General features: G+C 35.7%; 1 protein-coding gene across 1 annotated transcript in view; it reads left to right on the top strand.

Annotated features, from left to right (window-relative positions):
- The window catches only part of KCNH8 (potassium voltage-gated channel subfamily H member 8), a 363,798-nt gene that overhangs the window by 280,097 nt on the left and 63,993 nt on the right, over positions 1-19,708 (top strand). The window contains exons 8-11 of the mRNA XM_069473285.1: positions 2,432-2,629; positions 12,712-12,911; positions 13,808-14,057; positions 18,541-18,755. Coding sequence (XP_069329386.1) covers positions 2,432-2,629; positions 12,712-12,911; positions 13,808-14,057; positions 18,541-18,755 — 863 coding nt within the window. The remainder of the gene's footprint in view (positions 1-2,431; positions 2,630-12,711; positions 12,912-13,807; positions 14,058-18,540; positions 18,756-19,708) is intronic.

Genomic DNA, 19,708 nt, shown 5'->3' on the forward strand with positions numbered 1-19,708 from the left:
ATCATTGCCCTAGAGTAGTGATTTCTCAAAGTGTGGTCCCCTCAACCAGCAACATCACCATGAGCTGAGGACCTGTTACAAAGGTAAATTCTCAGTTTGACTGTTGTGGCGTATAGGAATGCTACTGATTTCTGTACATTGATTTTGTAACCTTAGACTTTGCTGAATTTGTTTATCAATTCCAGTAGTCTCATGGCAGAATCTTTGGGGTTTTCTAGATACAAGATCTTATCATCAGCAAAGAGTGATAGTTTGACCTCTTCTGCCCACATTTGGATGCCATTGATTTCCTTCTCTTGTCTGATTGCTCTGGCAAGGACTTCCAGCACTGTGTTGAATAGAAGCAGTGATAGAGGCCAACCTTGTCTGGTTTCAGTTCTAAGCGGGAATGCTTTCAATTTTTCCCCATTCAGTATGATGTTGGCTGTGGGTTTGTCATATATGGCTTGTATCATTTTTAGGTTAAGTCCTCTGTGGAAAGTAATATGGAGATATATCTCAAAGAGCTAAAAGTAGAACTACCATTTGATCCAGCAATCCCATTACTGGGCCATCTACCCAAAGGAAAAAAAGACATTCTATAAAAAAGACATCTGTACTCAAATGTTTATAGCAGCATAATTCACAATTGCAAAGATGTGGAAACAACCCAAGTGCCCATCAATACATGAGTGGATTAATAAAATGTGGTATATGTATACCATGAGTTCTACTCAGCCACAAAAAACAATGGTGATCTAGCACCTCGTGTATTAGCCTGGATAGAGCTGGAGCCCATTCTACTAAGTGAAGTATCACAAGAATGGAAAAACAAGCACCACATGTACTCACCATCAAATTGGTATTAACTTATCAACATTTATGTGCACTTATAGTAGTAACATTTACTGGGTGTGGGGCAGGTGGGAAGGTGGAGGAGGGGATGGGTATATTCACACCTAATGGGTATAATGTGCACCGTCTGGGGGATGGACACACTTGAAGCTCTGACTTGGGTTGGGCAAAGGCAGTATATGTAACCTAAACATTTGTACCCCCATAATATGCTGAAATAAAAAAAAGTAAAGAAAAACAAAGGCAAATTCTCACCTACTATATTATTAATAGAATGCCAGGCATAGGACCCTTAGAGCCCTTTTTAACAGGCCCTCTAGATGTTTCCGATGCAAGCTCAAGGTTGAGAAACACTTCTCTAGAAACACAGAATGAATAAGGTACAGTACTTGCCACTAAGCACTTTTCCTTGGGCGCAAGGAATTCCCAGCTGTTTCAAATTTGCATTTTAATTACATAGTGCAGTTTTACAATATATGAGTTTAGTTGATAGTGATAGTATTCTTATTGCTTAAAAGTGTAATGGTTTTTCATCTCTTCTTGAGCAGTCATTGAATGAAGTATTTATTAAAAAATAGTGGTTGGTGAATAATATCCATTAACAAAAGTCTTATGAATCTTATGGGCTGAGCTGCATTGTTATGGTATAGTATAGTAACATACACACATACAGAGAGAGAAAGGGAGAGAATTATAAAACACAGAATCTTAAAAGGCAAATATTTTCAATAAAGAATTTTAAAGTGGTTTTGTATTGTGTTTGCATTCTAGATAATGCCATTATTATTAATATTATTCTTGCTATTCCCTCATTATTGTTATAATATAGCTTTTTATAGGATTTATTACAGTATAACTGACATGCAATAAGCTATACATATTTAAAGCATTTAATTTGATACATTTGACTCATATTAATACATACACCAGTATCATAAAACAGTTGTAGGAAGGCATCCAATTCTGTTACAGGCATCCACTAGTTCTGCAAGTTCTACCCCCCCTCCAACCCTCATGGCAGAATGGGGTTGCCGGGAAGGTTTCCAGGGTAAAGCAACAGGAACTAAGACTTGTAAGGCAACTACATACCAGCCCAAGTGAATGAAAAAGGGAAGGGCTTTACAGGATAGAAATAAAACCCATCTCACCTATTTGGAGTCTAGACTTTTGGCTGTTGTTATTTATCATCCAGTAGAGTTTTAAATTATTTACTCAACCTCTTTGTTTCTTGAAATTCCATTTGAAATGAGCTTAACGGGGCTAATGAAATACACAGCACTGCACCGAAACCGAGAGTAACAATTCCTGTTTCAATCTCTGCAGTTTGTTTCTTGCATTAGAGTTTACCTTTGACCATCCATCCTCTTGAATGCATATTTCTCTGCTGTGTGTATTATAGAGAACAGCGTGCATTAAAGGGATATTTTTGCTTTTGAAGCAATGAAACCTAATACCTTGCCTTTAATTTCCTTTTAACTTTCTTCTTCCCCTTGAGCAAATTATTGTGTCACCAAATGTTCAATTATCATTACCCCCATGGGCTAATCCTGGGATTTTACTTTTTGTTCTTAAATTCACATTCTTCCTTCCGTTGCAGGTTGGCTTCATGAGTTGGGAAAGAGACTGGAATCTCCATACTATGGCAATAATACACTGGGGGGCCCGTCGATCCGAAGTGCCTATATTGCTGCTCTCTACTTCACCCTGAGCAGCCTCACCAGCGTGGGATTTGGGAACGTCTCTGCCAATACAGATGCAGAGAAGATCTTCTCCATCTGCACCATGTTGATTGGTGGTAAGGGTTCTTCTCTTATACCAAGAAAAGGAACATGTGTCCACCGAACACTGTTCTGTTTGCTCTGTCCTTAAACACAGTAGAGATAAATTGGTTACCATTGGATGATTCTAAAAGCACTAACTTCATTGCTCATCTACATGTATATAAGCATTTTAATATACAGACAGATTAGCAATGAAGGTCTGTGATGTTAATGAATCCCATTTTCTGGACAGATGAATAAGCAGCCATTTACCTGATGTTGATTCTGAAAGGGCAGGTGCTTTGTTTTCTTAACATGCTTGTGAGCTACATGAGTCTGAGTCACAGGTACATGTTTGAACTCTGTTTCATGGTTCCAAACAAGCCAGTGTTATCAAATTTCATTAATATTAATGTAGTAAGTAAGGATGTTTCATAGATCATTTGGTTAAAGTAAAAATAAAAATAAAATACAAATTTTATACAAAAAACGCCAATGCAGTAATAGTTAACATTTATTAATTGCTTTTATGTTCCATTCTGTGCCATATGATCTTATACAATACCCTGAGTATTTATTAAGGCAAATCCAAGGGATTGGCACAATTATTATCCCATTTAACAAATAGACAAGTTGTTATACCCTTTTCTCTGGACCCCAAACCTACCTTTGTATACGCCGCTTTGTAATGCTGGGGTTTGTATTCCACAAACCTTATTCTTCTTTGCCCACTGATTTCTGTTACTTCTTCCAGTAGGGTGCACCAGGTGGAGACTGGCAGGCAGGAGGAGAGGAGGAGGGATTGGCTGCTCTGGCGTGCACACTGTTCCTTCAGTGGAATCAGGCACCTCAGCAGCAACAGGGGGTTCCAGCTTTGAGTGTCATTAGGCATTGTCAGAACCTGCCTCATTGGGCTTCCTCAGAGATCCCTATATCAGGGGTACCACCTCGTCCAAAGTCAGAGCCCTGGCTCCTTGACGCTCCCCACAGTTCCTGCTCTGGGTTCTCCTATGTTCTGATAACCCCATTTCTTCCCTCTATGTATCCAGCTCTAAGGGTGGCAATGCCTTCTTCGTTTATTAAGTCCAAGTAACCTCTATGCTTCCTTTTGGCTCCTTCAGCCCTCCAACACCAGGGAAAGCAATTCTCTATAATAAATTACCACTGTTGAAACCTTTAGTATAATTTCTCTTTTCTGAACCTCCCAGCTGATACAGGATTGAAATTATTATTGTCCACATTTTTTCAGATGACAAATCTAAAGCATGGAGAATTAAAATAACTTTCCCAATGCTACCCAACCAGTGAGTAAAAGAGGCAAGGTTTGAACCCAGGTGAATACTTACCTCTCTCTTTAAATATATAAAGAGAAACTTTACTGAATTGTAAGACTGCTGTCGTGCAGGAGTAGTGGTAGATGTGGAAGTCTACTTGGATCAAGTAAGCATTCTTCTTAGAACAGAGTTCTGTAAGTGCCTCGCAGTATTCCCCCTCCCACGCCTGTTTTACCATGTTCTCTTAATGGTCTTAATCCAAGATATCATTTAGAGTTTTGAACCTTGTAATAGGGGATGGCCCTTACAAGCTTCCCTGTGATATGAATATGTGGGACGTTAAGCAGTTAGTTATCCAGCACACAGTGAAACTAAGGAAGTGTAACATCAAACCTTCCCTCAAGGAGCTTATGATCCAGTTTGGAGCTGCAATATGTGGAAAGAGTTTTAACAATTCTGGGCAGTAAGTGCTAAGCAAGTGCCAAATCAGTTAGGAAGTTCAGAGCGGTGAGAATTTCTTGGAAATTCTCAGAGTTGCTGAAGTAGCATGCTGGGACCGCAGCAATTGTAACAGACTCTTGGCTGATGTAGAGTAGTGACAGCCTAGGGAGCAGAGAGCAGGAATTCTCATTTTCTGAAGAGTTACAGTGTGCTAGACCCCTGGTGGCTGTTTCATACCCAGTATTGTGACTTATATAATTTCTGTTCTCCTTGATAGCCCATCTTTCAGCCTAGCAAAATAACAAGCATTTTGCAGATAAACACAGTCTATACTTATTTAATATTTGCCCATGTTTCTTCTATTCCTGATGGAAATTTTGGGAGATGCTCAAGGCTTAAGCCTACTAATTTGACATTTGAAAAAATCCATTAGATAATTGAGCTTATTCTCTATTGATCCACTTACTATATTATGAGTGGTCCTGAATCAGAAATTGTTAAGGCATGAACTATTCCCTGCTGTTCACTGTAGGTACAAGCTACACTGGTACAAAGCCAACAGATATGGGAAATAATCTGATAATGTCACTTTGTCACTTGTTTGTTAAGTATTTATTGAGCAAATACCCTGGTGCAAAATCAGTGCTCATTTGTAAGTGGCATTAAAACATCTAGGTGAGTTGAGCAGCACTTAGGAAACCATTGCCAAATGACATCTAAGTGACTTGAATTTATTAGTTAAAGCTTCCCAAATTTGTGTTTATGGGAAATAACTCTGTATTACTGTGAAAATTACCCTAGGCTAGGATAAATTATGCCTGCATTTTAATATTTCCTAATTAACTAATTACTTGCATAACATTGAGAACTAATCATAAGAGCTCACAGTGTAGAGCACTTTATTCATTTAATTTTCATAACACTATGAGATACAGATTATTAATACCCCAGTTTAGACATAAGGCAGCATAGGTTTAGTGAGTTTAAATGCCAGGATTCAGTAAGACCTGGCAAACTTCTTATAAAATATCCATTTCATTATATACTATAAATTGATTTTCTTTGATTTCTATATATGTACACAATTTATTTTTAAAAAGAAAAATTTAAAGTGTGTATTACCATGGGCTTAAATATTGGATATCTTACTGGGAACCCCCACACCAGGCTGATTAAATGGCCAATGGCAGGAACACAATATATGCTACAAAAGTAGGCAGTGTAATGTTAAACGAGAAGGGGGACTCTAAAAACTCCAGATCATTATCGAGGGCACAGGTACATGGTGACTGGGTGAAGAGAAATGGGGGAAATAGTGCTGAGTGGACCAATCTAGGTATCTTCTGAGAACCTACCAGAATTTCCATAGCAGTTATACAGGTTTTTTTCTTTAAATAGATATTAAGCTTCTATTTAAGATACCATATAAATGTCCGTATAAGCATCTGTGATAATGGAGTGTACAAACCACTGATAAATGGGAAGAATACTAAAAACTATAAAACAAAGAGATTAAGCAAAAATAATTTAAATAATTATACATAGACAAATCTATGTGAATTTTGAAAACACCCAAAATGAAGAAGTAATCCTAATCCCAAATTCAGATGATTATTAGAATTACTAAAAATATTCAGGAAGGTTGAAGGATACAAGATCAATATGCAAAAATCAATTGTATTTCTGTATACTAATAGCAAATAATTAGAAAGTAATACAAAAAATGATTATAAAAACATCAAATATGTAGAAATAAATCTAACTAAAAATCTGTAATACTTCTAAACAGAAAACTATAAAACATTAGTGAGAAAATTTACAAGTGATTTAAGATAATGGAAGGATATACAATAATGGTGGTTGGTGAAGATGGACTCAGCATTGTAAAGATATCAGTTTTACCCAAATTAATTTAAATATTCAATGCAATCCCAATAAAAATTCAAGTAGATGGGTGTGTGTTTGTAAAAATTGGTGGAAATGAGATAAAACTAGTCAAAGCAATCATGAAAAAGAACAAAATTGGAAGATTTGGACTACAAATATCAAGATGTACTATAAAGTTACAGTAATTAAGAAAGTATGATGTTGGCTCAAGAATAGACCAATAGGCCAATGGAACAAAAGAGAGCTCAGAAATAGGTTCACACATATATGGTCATTTTATTATATTTATGACATGAGTGGTACTTTCAACAAATGTTCCTGGATCAAATGTATATCTAAGTGTTGGAAAACAAGATTGACCCTTCTTAAAATTGTACAGCAAAATTAATTCCAGATGGATTTTTTTCTGAATGTGAAAGGCAGAACAATCAAAGCTTCTAAAAGGTAATATAAGAGAATATTTTCATGATCTTGAATTTGGCAAAGGTTTCTTAAACATGACACACAAAGCCCTAATAAAGGAAAAGAATGATAAACTGAACTTCACAACTTCACTTTGTAAAAAGATATTATTAAGTGTCAATAGAGAAGCCACAGAATAGAAGAAGATACTTGCATAATGTTTATCTGGCACAGGACTCTTGTCTAGTATATATAAAGAACTTTTACAAATCAATAACATAAAAGCAGACAACCCCCCCCAAAAAAAATGGACAAAAGCTTGAAAAAGCACTTCAAAAAATAGATTTCCAATACTTGAGTAGACATTAAAAGGTACTCAACATCCTTCATTAGGAACATGCAAATTAAAACCAAAATTAGGTGCCATTTTACATTCACCAGAATGGTATACTTAAAAACGCTGGCAATCCTAAGTGTTTGAGAGGATATGGAACACCTTGATCTCTTCTGTACTTATCTTGGGCATGTTAATTCGTCCAATTTTGTCAACATCTGCCAAATCTGAACATACCTCTACTTTATGACTCAACAATTCCACTTATGAGAATACAACCAATGGAAATGCATATATATATTTATATACACACACATACATCAATAGACATATACATAAATGCCTATACAGCATTATTAAGCATCTCAAACTGGAAATACCATTAATAGGAGAATGTCCATTTATATGAGAATGCACCTTACTAGGAGAATAAATATGTAAATTCTGAAATAACTATTCAAGACAGAACTATATAGTAATGAGACTGAATGAACTACTATGTCAAACAACCTCATGGATGAATCCTACAAACACAATGCTGAGCAGAGAAGCCAGACACAAAAAACTACGTACTGTATGATTTTACTTAGAGAAAGTCCAAAACAGGCAAAGCTTATTGATTGTAATATAATTCGTAACTGTAGTTACCTTTGGTGAGGCGGGTGGTCAGTGACTGGGAAAGGGACACAAGGGAGGCCTCCAGGATGCTGACAATATTCTGTTTATTCACCTGGGAGGTCGGGGAGAGTGATTCCATAGCTATGTTTGCTTTGAGAAATCTCAATGAGCTATACATTTAGTATTTGTGTAACTTTATATGTGTCTTTGATATCAATTTTACCTTGCAAAATTATTATAATAGATGAGATAAAATAGTATAACAATCAAGTGTGGGATGAGAAGCTGGCTAATAGTGAGTTAAGTTCTTGTCTTTCATATGAGGTTGTTCTTAGATTTGTCTTAACAATTATGAGTTAAGCAATAGGAATAAAATTATGTTGTCCACAATCTTGATGATAACCACGAGACGACCTAAAAGAAATCATTTTAAAAGGCTGACTTTTGGCCGGGCGCGGTGGCTCACGCCTGTAATCCTAGCACTCTGGGAGGCCGAGGCGGGTGGATCGCTCGAGGTCAGGAGTTCGAGACCAGCCTGAGCAAGAGTGAGACCCCGTCTCTACTAAAAATAGAAAGAAATTATATGGACAACTAAAATATATATATACAAAAAATTAGCCGGGCATGGTGGCGCATGCCTGTAGTCCCAGCTACTCGGGAGGCTGAGGCAGTAGGATCGCTTAAGCCCAGGAGTTTGAGGTTGCTGTGAGCTAGGCTGACGCCACGGCACTCACTCTAGCCCGGGCAACAGAGCGAGACTCTGTCTCAAAAAAAAAAAAAAAAAAAAAAAAAAAAAGGCTGACTTTGGGGAGTGGGGTGGAGTGAAGGGATGTGTTTCGGGCTGACCTGTTCAACATAAATTTTCTAAACCACTTACTTACTATTATAAAACTTTTTAAAGAAGGTATCAAACTACCAGAGATTCATTTCCGTTCCATAAATATTTATGGCACACTTAAATTATGCCAAGAAGTGTGCTAGATGCTGGGAAAACAAAGATGACTAAGATATGATGCTTTCCTTCGAGGAGTTCACAGTTTATTAATGGAAATAGGTACTTAGGCAGATGATGTTCTTTCTTTTTTTATTTCCATTTATCTTATTATAATGCACATTTAGAAGAGACTGGAAAATAGATAGAAATTAAAATTACACATAATCTCATCACCAAAAAATAGCTTTTCAGTCTTTTTATACATATATACCTCTATTTTTCTGAAATATTTATATCTAACTACACATAGTCATTTTGTCACCAAACAAAGTATATTGAGATTTTTCCATGTCTTTAAAAGTTCTTCTATCATACTTAATAGCGACTGCCTATAGTCACCTAATGAGTTTGCCCCAATTGATGGGGTCATCAACTCAGTCTGGGGGTTAGATAAATCTTCCTAATAAAAATGGCTCATCACTGAGAACATGGTCTGGTTTACATGAGGTATTACTGTTATGACATAGTCAAGGCTTCCCTTGGGTCCCCCCACTCAATACACTGTACCCTGACATAATTTTATTGGACCTATATGAGCCATGATGTTCACAAATTCAGGCTATTCTCAAGATATCTTTGCACTGCCATTTAAATCCATCATTTAGGAAATCTTTCTCACTCTCTGTTTTCTCTGCCATCTGCCATCCACAATTCAGGGTACTTATAACAAAGAATGGAAAATTCCAGGGCAATGAGTAGGTGGGAGAGAGAAAGAGGGCAGCTAAGATTACCCAAAATCTGAGCTCTGGTCTCCATTTATATGAATAGAAAACAGCGCCTACATAGACTCCAAAGCCACTGCACAATAGTTGGCTACAGGAGTAAGCAATGATATTATATTCCAGGAAAACAATGTTGTCCAAGATTCAGGTAAGTAAAAAAAAAAAAAGGGAAGGGAAGGGGGAAGGAAAAGGAAAGGAAAAGACAGAGAGAAAAAGAAAGAAAAAGAGAGAAAGAGGAAAAAAGAGAAAGAAAAATAAAAGAAAGAAAAAGCCAGGCATTCCTATAAAAGTGCTTTCATCTGAGATCTGCTTACTTTCTTCTTAGATCCCAATTGTTGAGGTTCCTTCAAGGACCTGATACTGACATAAGATTTTACAAAATGCGTTTTATGCAAAACTCCTACACAAAGAAAGAGAGACTCGTACACACTTAGTGGTTCTAACACTCAAAAATTATATACATCAAATTTGCTAGACTTAAAGAAATGGTGAGTGATAATTTCCAAACTGACCTGGATATAGAAGTTCTTGAGTCGAACTTTCATAACAGATGGAATGATTTTGGCTGACAGTTACACACACTCTTTGTCAGGCTGAAATGATAACCATTGACAGACAGAAAGGCCATAATAACTTTGGAAAATAAAAAAAAACTATGAAAGCCAGGATTTTATATTTTAACTATTTAAATTAGAAGTAGTTTTCTATGCAGAAATGAGACTTTGAAATTGTGGTAACTCAGACATACACTAGTACTTTCCAGCAACACATGAATGCTACAATTAATACAGTAATCATTTTATTGATAATGTACAATTAAGATGCTAAATAATCTGAACATATTACTTCTCTTACTTTAAGTGCTTTACATATTATAATTAAGCAAAGATAAAATCATACACATAATTAGGGAAAGCAGTGTTAAAATAAATGAAATAAAATTGTCCTCTGTACGCAGTTTCATCTCCATGAAAAGACTGGTATATACTGTTAGAGATGGCAGAGCTTCCAAACACTTAGCCCATAAGGATATTAACAGAGCCTTAAACAGGTATTTAATTTCTTTGACTTGGACCAGAATCAGTTCTTTTCTTTGGTGAGCGTTTATCATTAATAGAGATCTTCTCTTCCAAATAACATATGTCAGCATCAGAACTGTTTTGGTTCTTAAACAATACAGAAGAATGAACCTCCCTTTAAAATCTACAAAGAATATAATGCAACATTAAGTTGTTAAGGGATATACATTTTGGGGGGATATTTTTGACCTGTTGGGAGACATTTCATTTTTGAACATTTAGGAATAACGCATACTTACGTGTACTCACATGTAGCAGGCATTTATTGAATTTTTCTTGAATTTCTTTTATCAAGAAGTTTTTTCCACTAAGAGCCACTCTTTACTATTTAAGAGGTTGCCATAAAACCTTAAATCTAGGTCATTTTCCCAAAATTTTACTCTTTCGACTGTGCTGAAAATTCATGATAATTCACTTAATTAACATGAGTTGAGCAACCACTGTTTTTCATACCTCTACTAGGCACTTTAAAAATTATATATTAGCTCTTTAAGTCTTGAAATAGCCCTATAAGTAAGGTACTAACATGCCTATTTAACATAAGGGAAATGAATTCATGTAAAGGAATGATGTAACTTGCCAAATTCGTACAATTAGGAAGTAAAATAGCAAAGCCTATATTCGAATCTAGACGGGTCTAATTCTGAAGTCCACATTCTCTCTGCAACTTTATATTGCCTCTTGTATCTGGAAGCTAAGTTTAATTCTATTCTAGTAACTTTCTAAAATACTGAGGCCTCGTTATTAAGGGAGTGCTTTGATAGACATAATGACCATTATTCCATAGAGAAGTTATGATATGTAACCTAGGAGAGGATTTTAATTTCAGTATTAGACTAAAATTAACATGTCAATGTTTGGTAGTTTCTGGTAAATGTGAGGAAAAAAGGAATTTGAATTGGGGCTGTACTGAACTGTTCAGAAGGATAGATGTAATATTGTTGACACATTTACCCTAATGTATCCATTTTGATGCTAAGAAACTTTTAACATAGCTCCTTGGACATTGAGATTTTGATACAGGGACATTTTGATAGATCCTCATAGACAAATGAATAGACTAAATCTTTAGTCTTTTTTTAAATCCAAAATTACTGAAACAGATGATTTCACCCAATCCCTGAACTTCTTACCTCATGCCAATCCCGTCCCAGGATGGGGATCAGGGCTAAAATCCTAATATCACTTAGAGTTGATTTGCCCGTAAACTCAAGTACACCTGGCTCTCATATCTCTCTCAGTTTCACAGCCCCAGGTATGCCCAAGGCCTTCTTGAGTTATCTGCTGGTGTCTGCTTAGGCCATGCCAGTTCTGCTCTGCTAATGACAATTGAGTGTAAAATCCGGTCATGCCTTCTCTGACGTCAAGATAGCTAGCTACTCTCCAATGTGGGCAATTCTTGGAAAGTGAGGTCCACCTCTATTCTACTTTTCTCCAGAGGAAATACCCATCCCTATCCCCCTACACCCTCAAATTGTGATGAAAAAAGTCTTTCATCTTATTACACTCTGGTGGTAGGTTTGGGAAGAGGGAAGCTCTGTAAGAAAGTGGGAGTGAAATACTATCCGCCTGATAAACCTAGTTGAAACAGGAGTCCCACATATATGTACCACGCTGGCGCTTCTCAGGATGGCAGCAATGACTCTATGTAGAATTCCCTTTCTTTCTTTGTGAATTCATTTGTTTCTTGAATGGTCTCAAATTTTCTGATATTTCCCTTAAAATTAAAGTGACTGCAGAACTGGGGTAAGGTTGGGAATTGGAGCCATATTAATATCAGCTTCAGACTGCTCAAGGAATCCCCAATGACATTTCTGACAACTTCCTCAATATTTGTATTAAAATAAATATATCATATTTAATATTATAAAACTAATTTTAAATGATGGCTTTAGGGGGATCAGACTAAAATTCTCACAAACACTAACCAATTATAATAGACTTATATTTAAAATTTGTTATTATAATTAAAATAATTGTTATAACTTTATAGCTTATCTATCAAACAATTAAAACTATTTCATCATAACTATTAAAACAATATAGATATGCATAGAGTTCAAATAAAAGTTTGTCATAACCAGAATGGCAGCTAATAGATCAAGTGTGGGTCAAAGGGGCCTATTTTGCATTTCATCCAGTATTTTTAAAAAGATATTTTTACTTTGATCTAGCCATATGGAATCAAAATGACTGCTTCAGGATGTACCCTGTGATGAAGCTGCCGCACCAAAATAGCTGTATCAATATGGCCACATCAGCATGCTGTGCTCTGATCCAGAATATATAGACTGTAAATTTAGACTGAAGGAGTGGGCTTGACCATCATATGTCTCTTCCATCATATCCCATGTTGTTCTTTCTAGCCTTGATGCACGCCTTGGTGTTTGGAAATGTGACAGCGATCATACAGAGGATGTACTCTAGATGGTCCCTCTATCACACTAGAACTAAGGATCTGAAGGACTTTATCCGTGTCCATCACCTGCCCCAACAGCTCAAGCAGAGGATGCTCGAATATTTTCAAACAACCTGGTCAGTCAACAATGGAATAGATTCAAATGAGGTAATGTTAATTTCTCATGTTGACGTTATCAGGCAGAAAGCATACATTCTAAAGGAAAAGCAAGATGCTTTAATGCAGGTATCAGAAGTGAAAAACACATCTACCAATTTCTTTATCTTTCTTTATCCCTTTATTTTGTAATCCCTTGTGAATCCCAATCCATCTTCTTTCATCTGCTTTGGCTTGTGTTTTCACAATGCCACTTTGGATTGACCAATTTTTTATATTAGCTTTCTACTTTGGTCAATCAGGTGGACTTATTTTCATTCTCATTGTCCCTTTTTGAAGGAACCAATTTTTATGACACCATTCTTAATGGTGTATCTTGGATGATTATTTAATCAAGCTAATATTTGCCTTTAAAATCAATAAGTAAAAAGAAATTCCATCAAAGGTTTTATCTGTAGACTCCCAGAAACACCTCAGACCACCATTGTAAAAAAAGGTATCCTTATAAATCAACCAATCATTCCATCAACCCACCAACCAAACCAGTAGCCAACATTTTAAGAGTGACTATTTGGTGTCTCCTCTCTTCATATGATCATGATCACAGAGAAAAACACCAGAGGCTCCAAATTCCATATTTTCTGTCCTGACTCAGAATCTTTGTGAGAACCATGTCACAACAAAATATATGTTTTCATGCTAGAGTCGTTTATTAATTTATTCTATTTCTCCAGCCTTGTGATCAGCTAATTATTCCATAGCACATAATTGAGATCACAGTCACTGAAAAGTTTCTCCAGGGTTATACACATATAGATTTCTTCTTTGGTACTCTGGTTGGTCCAACAGTAGAAAACAGTAGGAAGAGCATCCCTGCTGTCTTGCAAAGTAAATCAATTAGACTCCTCTTACCCCAATTTGATTTCCTCCTTCATCTTCTCTGACAGCTTTTGAAAGATTTTCCAGATGAACTGCGTTCTGACATCACTATGCACTTGAACAAGGAGATCTTACAGTTGTCCCTCTTTGAATGTGCCAGCCGGGGCTGCCTCAGGTCTCTGTCTCTTCACATCAAAACCTCTTTCTGTGCTCCGGGGGAGTATCTGCTGCGTCAAGGGGATGCTTTGCAGGCCATCTACTTTGTGTGCTCAGGCTCCATGGAAGTTCTTAAAGACAGCATGGTGCTGGCTATTCTTGGTAGGTCTGAATTGAAAAGCTTGTATGAAATTTTACTCTAGAGCATAAATTAAAAAGATGAAATGGGAGAAAAACCTAATAGTGGAAGGTAGGAAAATTACAGATGAATACGTCGACTCGATTATTCTTCATATGGGTTAAGTTTGCCTACGGGTTATAGCCAACATATTATTTAATTCTTGTAAAAAAACATGGTGGTATAAATATTATACTACTGTTACTATAAATGAATAAATAGTACCTTAGTTAACTTACTCAAATCACATAGTAAGAAAATAAACTCAGTTCTTTTTGATTCCTAAAGCCAAATTATTTGTCATGATATAACTGCCTCCTAGTGAAATAGCTGCTAAGTTTTAAGAGGACATTTCTTTTTGTGGAGAGTTAATTCAGGAAACAAAAACAATTAAGTTTTTTCTGTGCTAGAAATGGAGCAAAAATGATTATGTTTCAAGAATAAGCTTTCATAACAGTCATTAACCTAATACTGTCAAGGGGACTATGGGCTCTTTTTATTTCCTCAAAGAAAATTCATAAGACAATTTGTGAAAATTTTGTGCCACAAAATTGACTCTGAATATTAAGACATAATTGGTCTTCATTGAAATATAAAGGGCAGCTGACAAAAAATGGCATGTAAGATTAATGTAGAAAATTTCCTATTAACAATCTTATGTGGATCTTTTTAAAAACCACTCTCATTTCTTTGTTTATTCAGCTAACATTTATTGAGGGCCTATGAATGAATCAAGTTCTGTTCTAAATACATAGAACATAAGACAGCCAAAATCTTTGCCCCTGTGGAAATTAAATCAAGTGTTGGATATGAAGGGAACTTAGACCAAGGTGGTAGCAGCAATAGAGAGAGATAGGTGAATTCAGAATATATTTGGAATACCAAGATAATACATCAATGTTTAGAATTTGTGCTAAGAAAAAGGGACTAAGTCAACTGTTTGCTTACTTTTTATTTTTTAAGAACTTTATATTTGTAAACAACTACTTACAAAATATTTTCACATATAAGGTCTCATTTAAACCTTCATAACACAGAGAGACAAATGGAGAAGATCTTTTCTCTGTTTTCCCAAAGTCAAAGCTAACCTGTCTTTGGGCTCTGTATCCAGTGCTCCTTCCAAATCTAAACACCACCTATTATTCTGCCTAATCATTATAGCCCTGTTATTACTGGGTTCTAGCTAGCAAGCTTCAAGATAGATTAAATTTTGTAAGAGAAAAGAGAACTAATATTTAATGAATCCCTAATATAAGCTGGGTGTTTTATGCCCATTATTCAATTCAAATCTTGCAACCTTATTAGTTTGGTGTGTGTTATGGTCTGAATATTTGTGGTCCCCCCAAATTCATATGTTGAAACCTAAGTCCCAATGTGGTGGTGTTAGGAGGTGAGGCCTTTAGGAGGTAACTAGGTCATGAGGGCAGAGCCTTCATCAATGGGGTTAGTGTCTTTGTAAAAGAGGCCTCAGAAAGCTGCCTTGCCCTTTCTACTGTGTGAGGACACAGTGAGAAGGCATCATCTATGAATCAGAAAGTTGGCCCTCACCAGACACCAGCCTCTAGAACTATGAGAAATAAATTTCTATTGTTTATAAGCTATTCAACTTACAGTATTTTGCTACAGCAGCCTGAACAGACTAAGACAATGTGATTATCTCCAATTAAATGTGAAGAGCTGAAGGCTAGTGTACGGTGAAAGACCATATACATTTCATTGCTTCATATTGACTTCAATTTACCATTTACAGGGGAAAGGTTGGGCTTGCTTTTCAAAGTTTTGACCCAGTTCTTACTCACCCTCTTATATTTTTCTCCTTAATAGAAAAGCATGATATAGCAAGTAAAGGGGTTTGCTATCAACTTGGTCCATTCTTTATCAATGAGTGTGTGTGTGTGTGTGTGTGTGTGTGTGTCTTAAGGGAAAAATTTAACATTCTCCCTGGCTTTTTCTCAACTTTATGAGGTTTAAGGCCAGTCACCCTATCATTTTGTGATTCTAAATTAGAATTGATAATTATTTCTAATTTGTTTCAAAAATGTAACTTTAATCATAAAATATTTTTAAGTGGGTTTCCTTAGTCCCGCTGTAAGGTAGCCTGCCTAATGACTAGCCTGCTTTTAAGAGGGCGTATAGACATTTTTTCAGAATCTTATTGTCTGATATTCATGTAATCCAAAATAATGCAGCAATTGAAACAGATATAATATGAGTTTTTCCATAACAGTGGTGCATTTTTAAAGTTGATAACTAGCAACAATTTTCAGAATGGAATATGAAGGCATCATCCACGATGCTAGAGCACTATAGGTACAAATTTAGTGCCTCCTATGTAACTGCGATTGCTTGTCAAACATGATTTAATTGGATTTTGTTACAATTAAAAAGAAAACTAGTTACAGCTGAAAGATTTAACTCATTGCCTTTTGCTCCTGGCCCCAAGTTCCTCCATAAATTGTGATTTCCATGGTTAACATTTTTGCATCTTTACTTCTCCCGTGTATATATCAAAAGTGCAAATTGCCACTTGATGATTCTAAACACTGGTATGTAGTATTGGGACTAAATCCAAAAAAAGATGATAAATTATTAATATTTACTATGATTCACATTATTTCAATGGAGATCAATTATTTTTACTTTCCCTATGATAATATTTTCTTATAGGGCCAATTCAAATCAATACCACCTTTGATAAACTTAGCATATGGCTTCACATTTGATCTGTAGATATTTAATACGTGTTCACTCTGCCAACAAAAGGAATTAATGTTGTCATGAAGAAGTAGCACCAAACAGCTATCAAACCATAAACTTATTCAAACAACTCTGTTGTCCAGTCAATACATGAAGATATTTCTTAATCTGATGCTTGAGGAGGCAGTTGTCATAGGAGCAGAATTTGTTACAGGTATAGAATTTGTTTTCCTTGTACACCTTCATTTCATGTCCAGGTAATTGTGTTTTTCCCACCAATTTCCTCATTGTTGTTTTAAAAGAAAATAACAAAGCACCAATAAATGCACCTTCACAGATGGCGTTCGTCTGCCTACCTATAATTAAACATAAGTTATAGCTCTAACCCAGATGGTTTGCAGATGCATCCCATCACCTTTTTTTCCCGATGAAAGAATAACTGATTTACAAGAATCAGTAGTATAATTCTGAAAAATGGAGACCATGAGGGGCCATAGAAATCTTTCTTTTCTTTTAAAAATAAAAATACTGAGACTCAGAATTATTGTAAACTTAACTCAAGGTCCTAAATATAGACAGTAAGAAATCCACAAGACTGTAAAGTTAGTGAGGGTGAGAGCCATTTTGGTATTTACCAGTACCTGCTGACCAAGGCTCAACACGACGTCCAGCACACATAGTCAGTGCTCCATAAATATTCATTGCATGGATAAATAAACTGGAATACTGGAATACTTTCTAGGATGCCAAGTTTGGCAAGATTTTGGTGCTATTTTTATAGCTAGTGTCATTGGGACCAAAATAGCCGTACCATGGCAACCCAACGTATGGAAGTATTATGACCCTAACATTGCAAACACTAGTTGCTCAACAGAGAATGAGAACACTTATCGTACAAGACACTGCATCATGATAAGTTATCCTCAAATGCACATTTGAAAATTTGCTATATTCAAGACATTTTGGCCATATTTACATCTTATATCAGTACCCAACTTTGAGTTTTTGAGCAACAATTAGATTTCTAACAAAATACACAAGAAACAAATTTTCCAAGTTTAATGATATTGGTGAAAATAATAAATCAAACTTGAAAACAATTCTTCCACTCCATATGGCTATTTATCATCCCTAGTGCATATAAATATAGGTGTTAGTCTGGTCTTTCTTTGCCAAAATAGGCTCAATTTTAAAGTTTAAATCTAATATTAATGTGAAGCTAATACTTAGCTGTAATCAAATAATTTAAAAATCCTCAATTTTTTTGATCTGTCATAAATACTTCTGAATATCTCAGGTATTCATGGTTAATTCATCATGTTTCCTTTTACAGTCAAATTCAAAAGAACAGATTTTTATTGAGGCCTGCTAATACCAGGGACTTTGCTCCCACAAATGCTGGGCACAATAATAAATAAAAATTGAGAAGTTAAAAAATTATTGAATGGGAAGTGGGAGCCATTTTTTCTAATAACATTGCAAAAATATGGTTTGTTTGGTGTTTATTGTTGTTGTTGTTCAATAGTTCATTGTTGGCTCTTTATTAAATGGAGCACAGTGGCCATTAAAGAATAAAAGTTACAGCCCAGGCATGATGCCATTGTATGCCAAAGTTGAAAAGCCCTGCTCCACATAAAGGTTCTTCTCTTTTCAGTGTAATCTCAGAGAAATGAAGCCTGTAAATCAAATGAAGTTTTCAGTCCTAAGCTTCCTTGCTTCCTTTTTTAAAAATGATATCTCTCTCTCTCTCTCTTTCTCTACTGTTTCTAGGGAAAGGGGATTTAATTGGAGCAAATCTATCAATTAAAGACCAAGTGATCAAGACCAATGCAGATGTGAAGGCTTTAACCTACTGTGATCTCCAATGTATCATCCTCAAAGGACTCTTTGAAGTGCTAGACCTTTACCCAGAATATGCTCACAAATTTGTGGAAGACATTCAGCATGACCTCACATACAACCTTCGAGAAGGTCATGAGAGTGATGTAAGTCTCATTTCTAATTAGTGCTGATATTGGGCCTGGAGATCATTTATAATAGGAAAGCCAGATATCATGACCTCAACTTAAAAGGCTCTGAATATATAAGGTATGACTATTCAGCCACTAGTTGAGTAACTAAACAATTAGCTAGAAGCTAAACCTGGAGTTTGTTATCAACCTGCTAGGAAAACATTATTCGTGGCTGACTTCTCTTAACTCAGTTTCTTTCTTGTTTATCTTTGTGGGCCTATAACTAGATTCAATTTCAATGATATGTAACATTTAGCTAGAGATGTGTGATTTCTCCAGAATTTAAAGATTTCCAGATAAAGTATGTGGTTCAGTTTGCAGTGTTTCTAATTGCTCATTACTCCAATTTCTTGACATAGATTTTGCTTAAAAATAATCTTTTTCTTTAATGGTATCCAAAACAGTCTTTCTTAAAATGACTAAATATGCATAGAGAGATTCAAGCCAAGTATTGTCACACTGAAAGCATAATGAACATTTTATGCAATTATATATTTTTTGCATGTTTCAGTTTATACAAACAGCTTTCCTGTCAAAATATGTACTATTCTGAATCCTGTGATTAAACTGATCGTGAACATGACTTCATTAAATGTGTCAGAGAGACAAATGATTTAATAGGAATGATTGTTGAAAGGCAAACCAGAGCATGCAGAGCTTTGTGGAACAACCAAAGCCTTTAATAGGCTGTCTTGAGCTTTGTCTCGGATATTTATAACACTCAATTTTTTTCCTAGGGATTTAAGAAGCTATGGTTTTGACTAAGCCATATTTTGTAGACATTTTTGTTAGTCATTAATATTCTCTATTTTGAAAGATAGAAGGAAAATTTAAATCGTGTATTCTTGGTCAGGGCTATCAAATGATAGTAAATACATAGATGATATCCCATTCTGAAGTACATGATTACCAGTTTTGCATATGTG

Source organism: Eulemur rufifrons, chromosome 7 (genome assembly GCF_041146395.1).
Source record: "Eulemur rufifrons isolate Redbay chromosome 7, OSU_ERuf_1, whole genome shotgun sequence".
In the NCBI taxonomy this organism is placed as follows: Eukaryota; Metazoa; Chordata; class Mammalia; order Primates; family Lemuridae; genus Eulemur; species Eulemur rufifrons.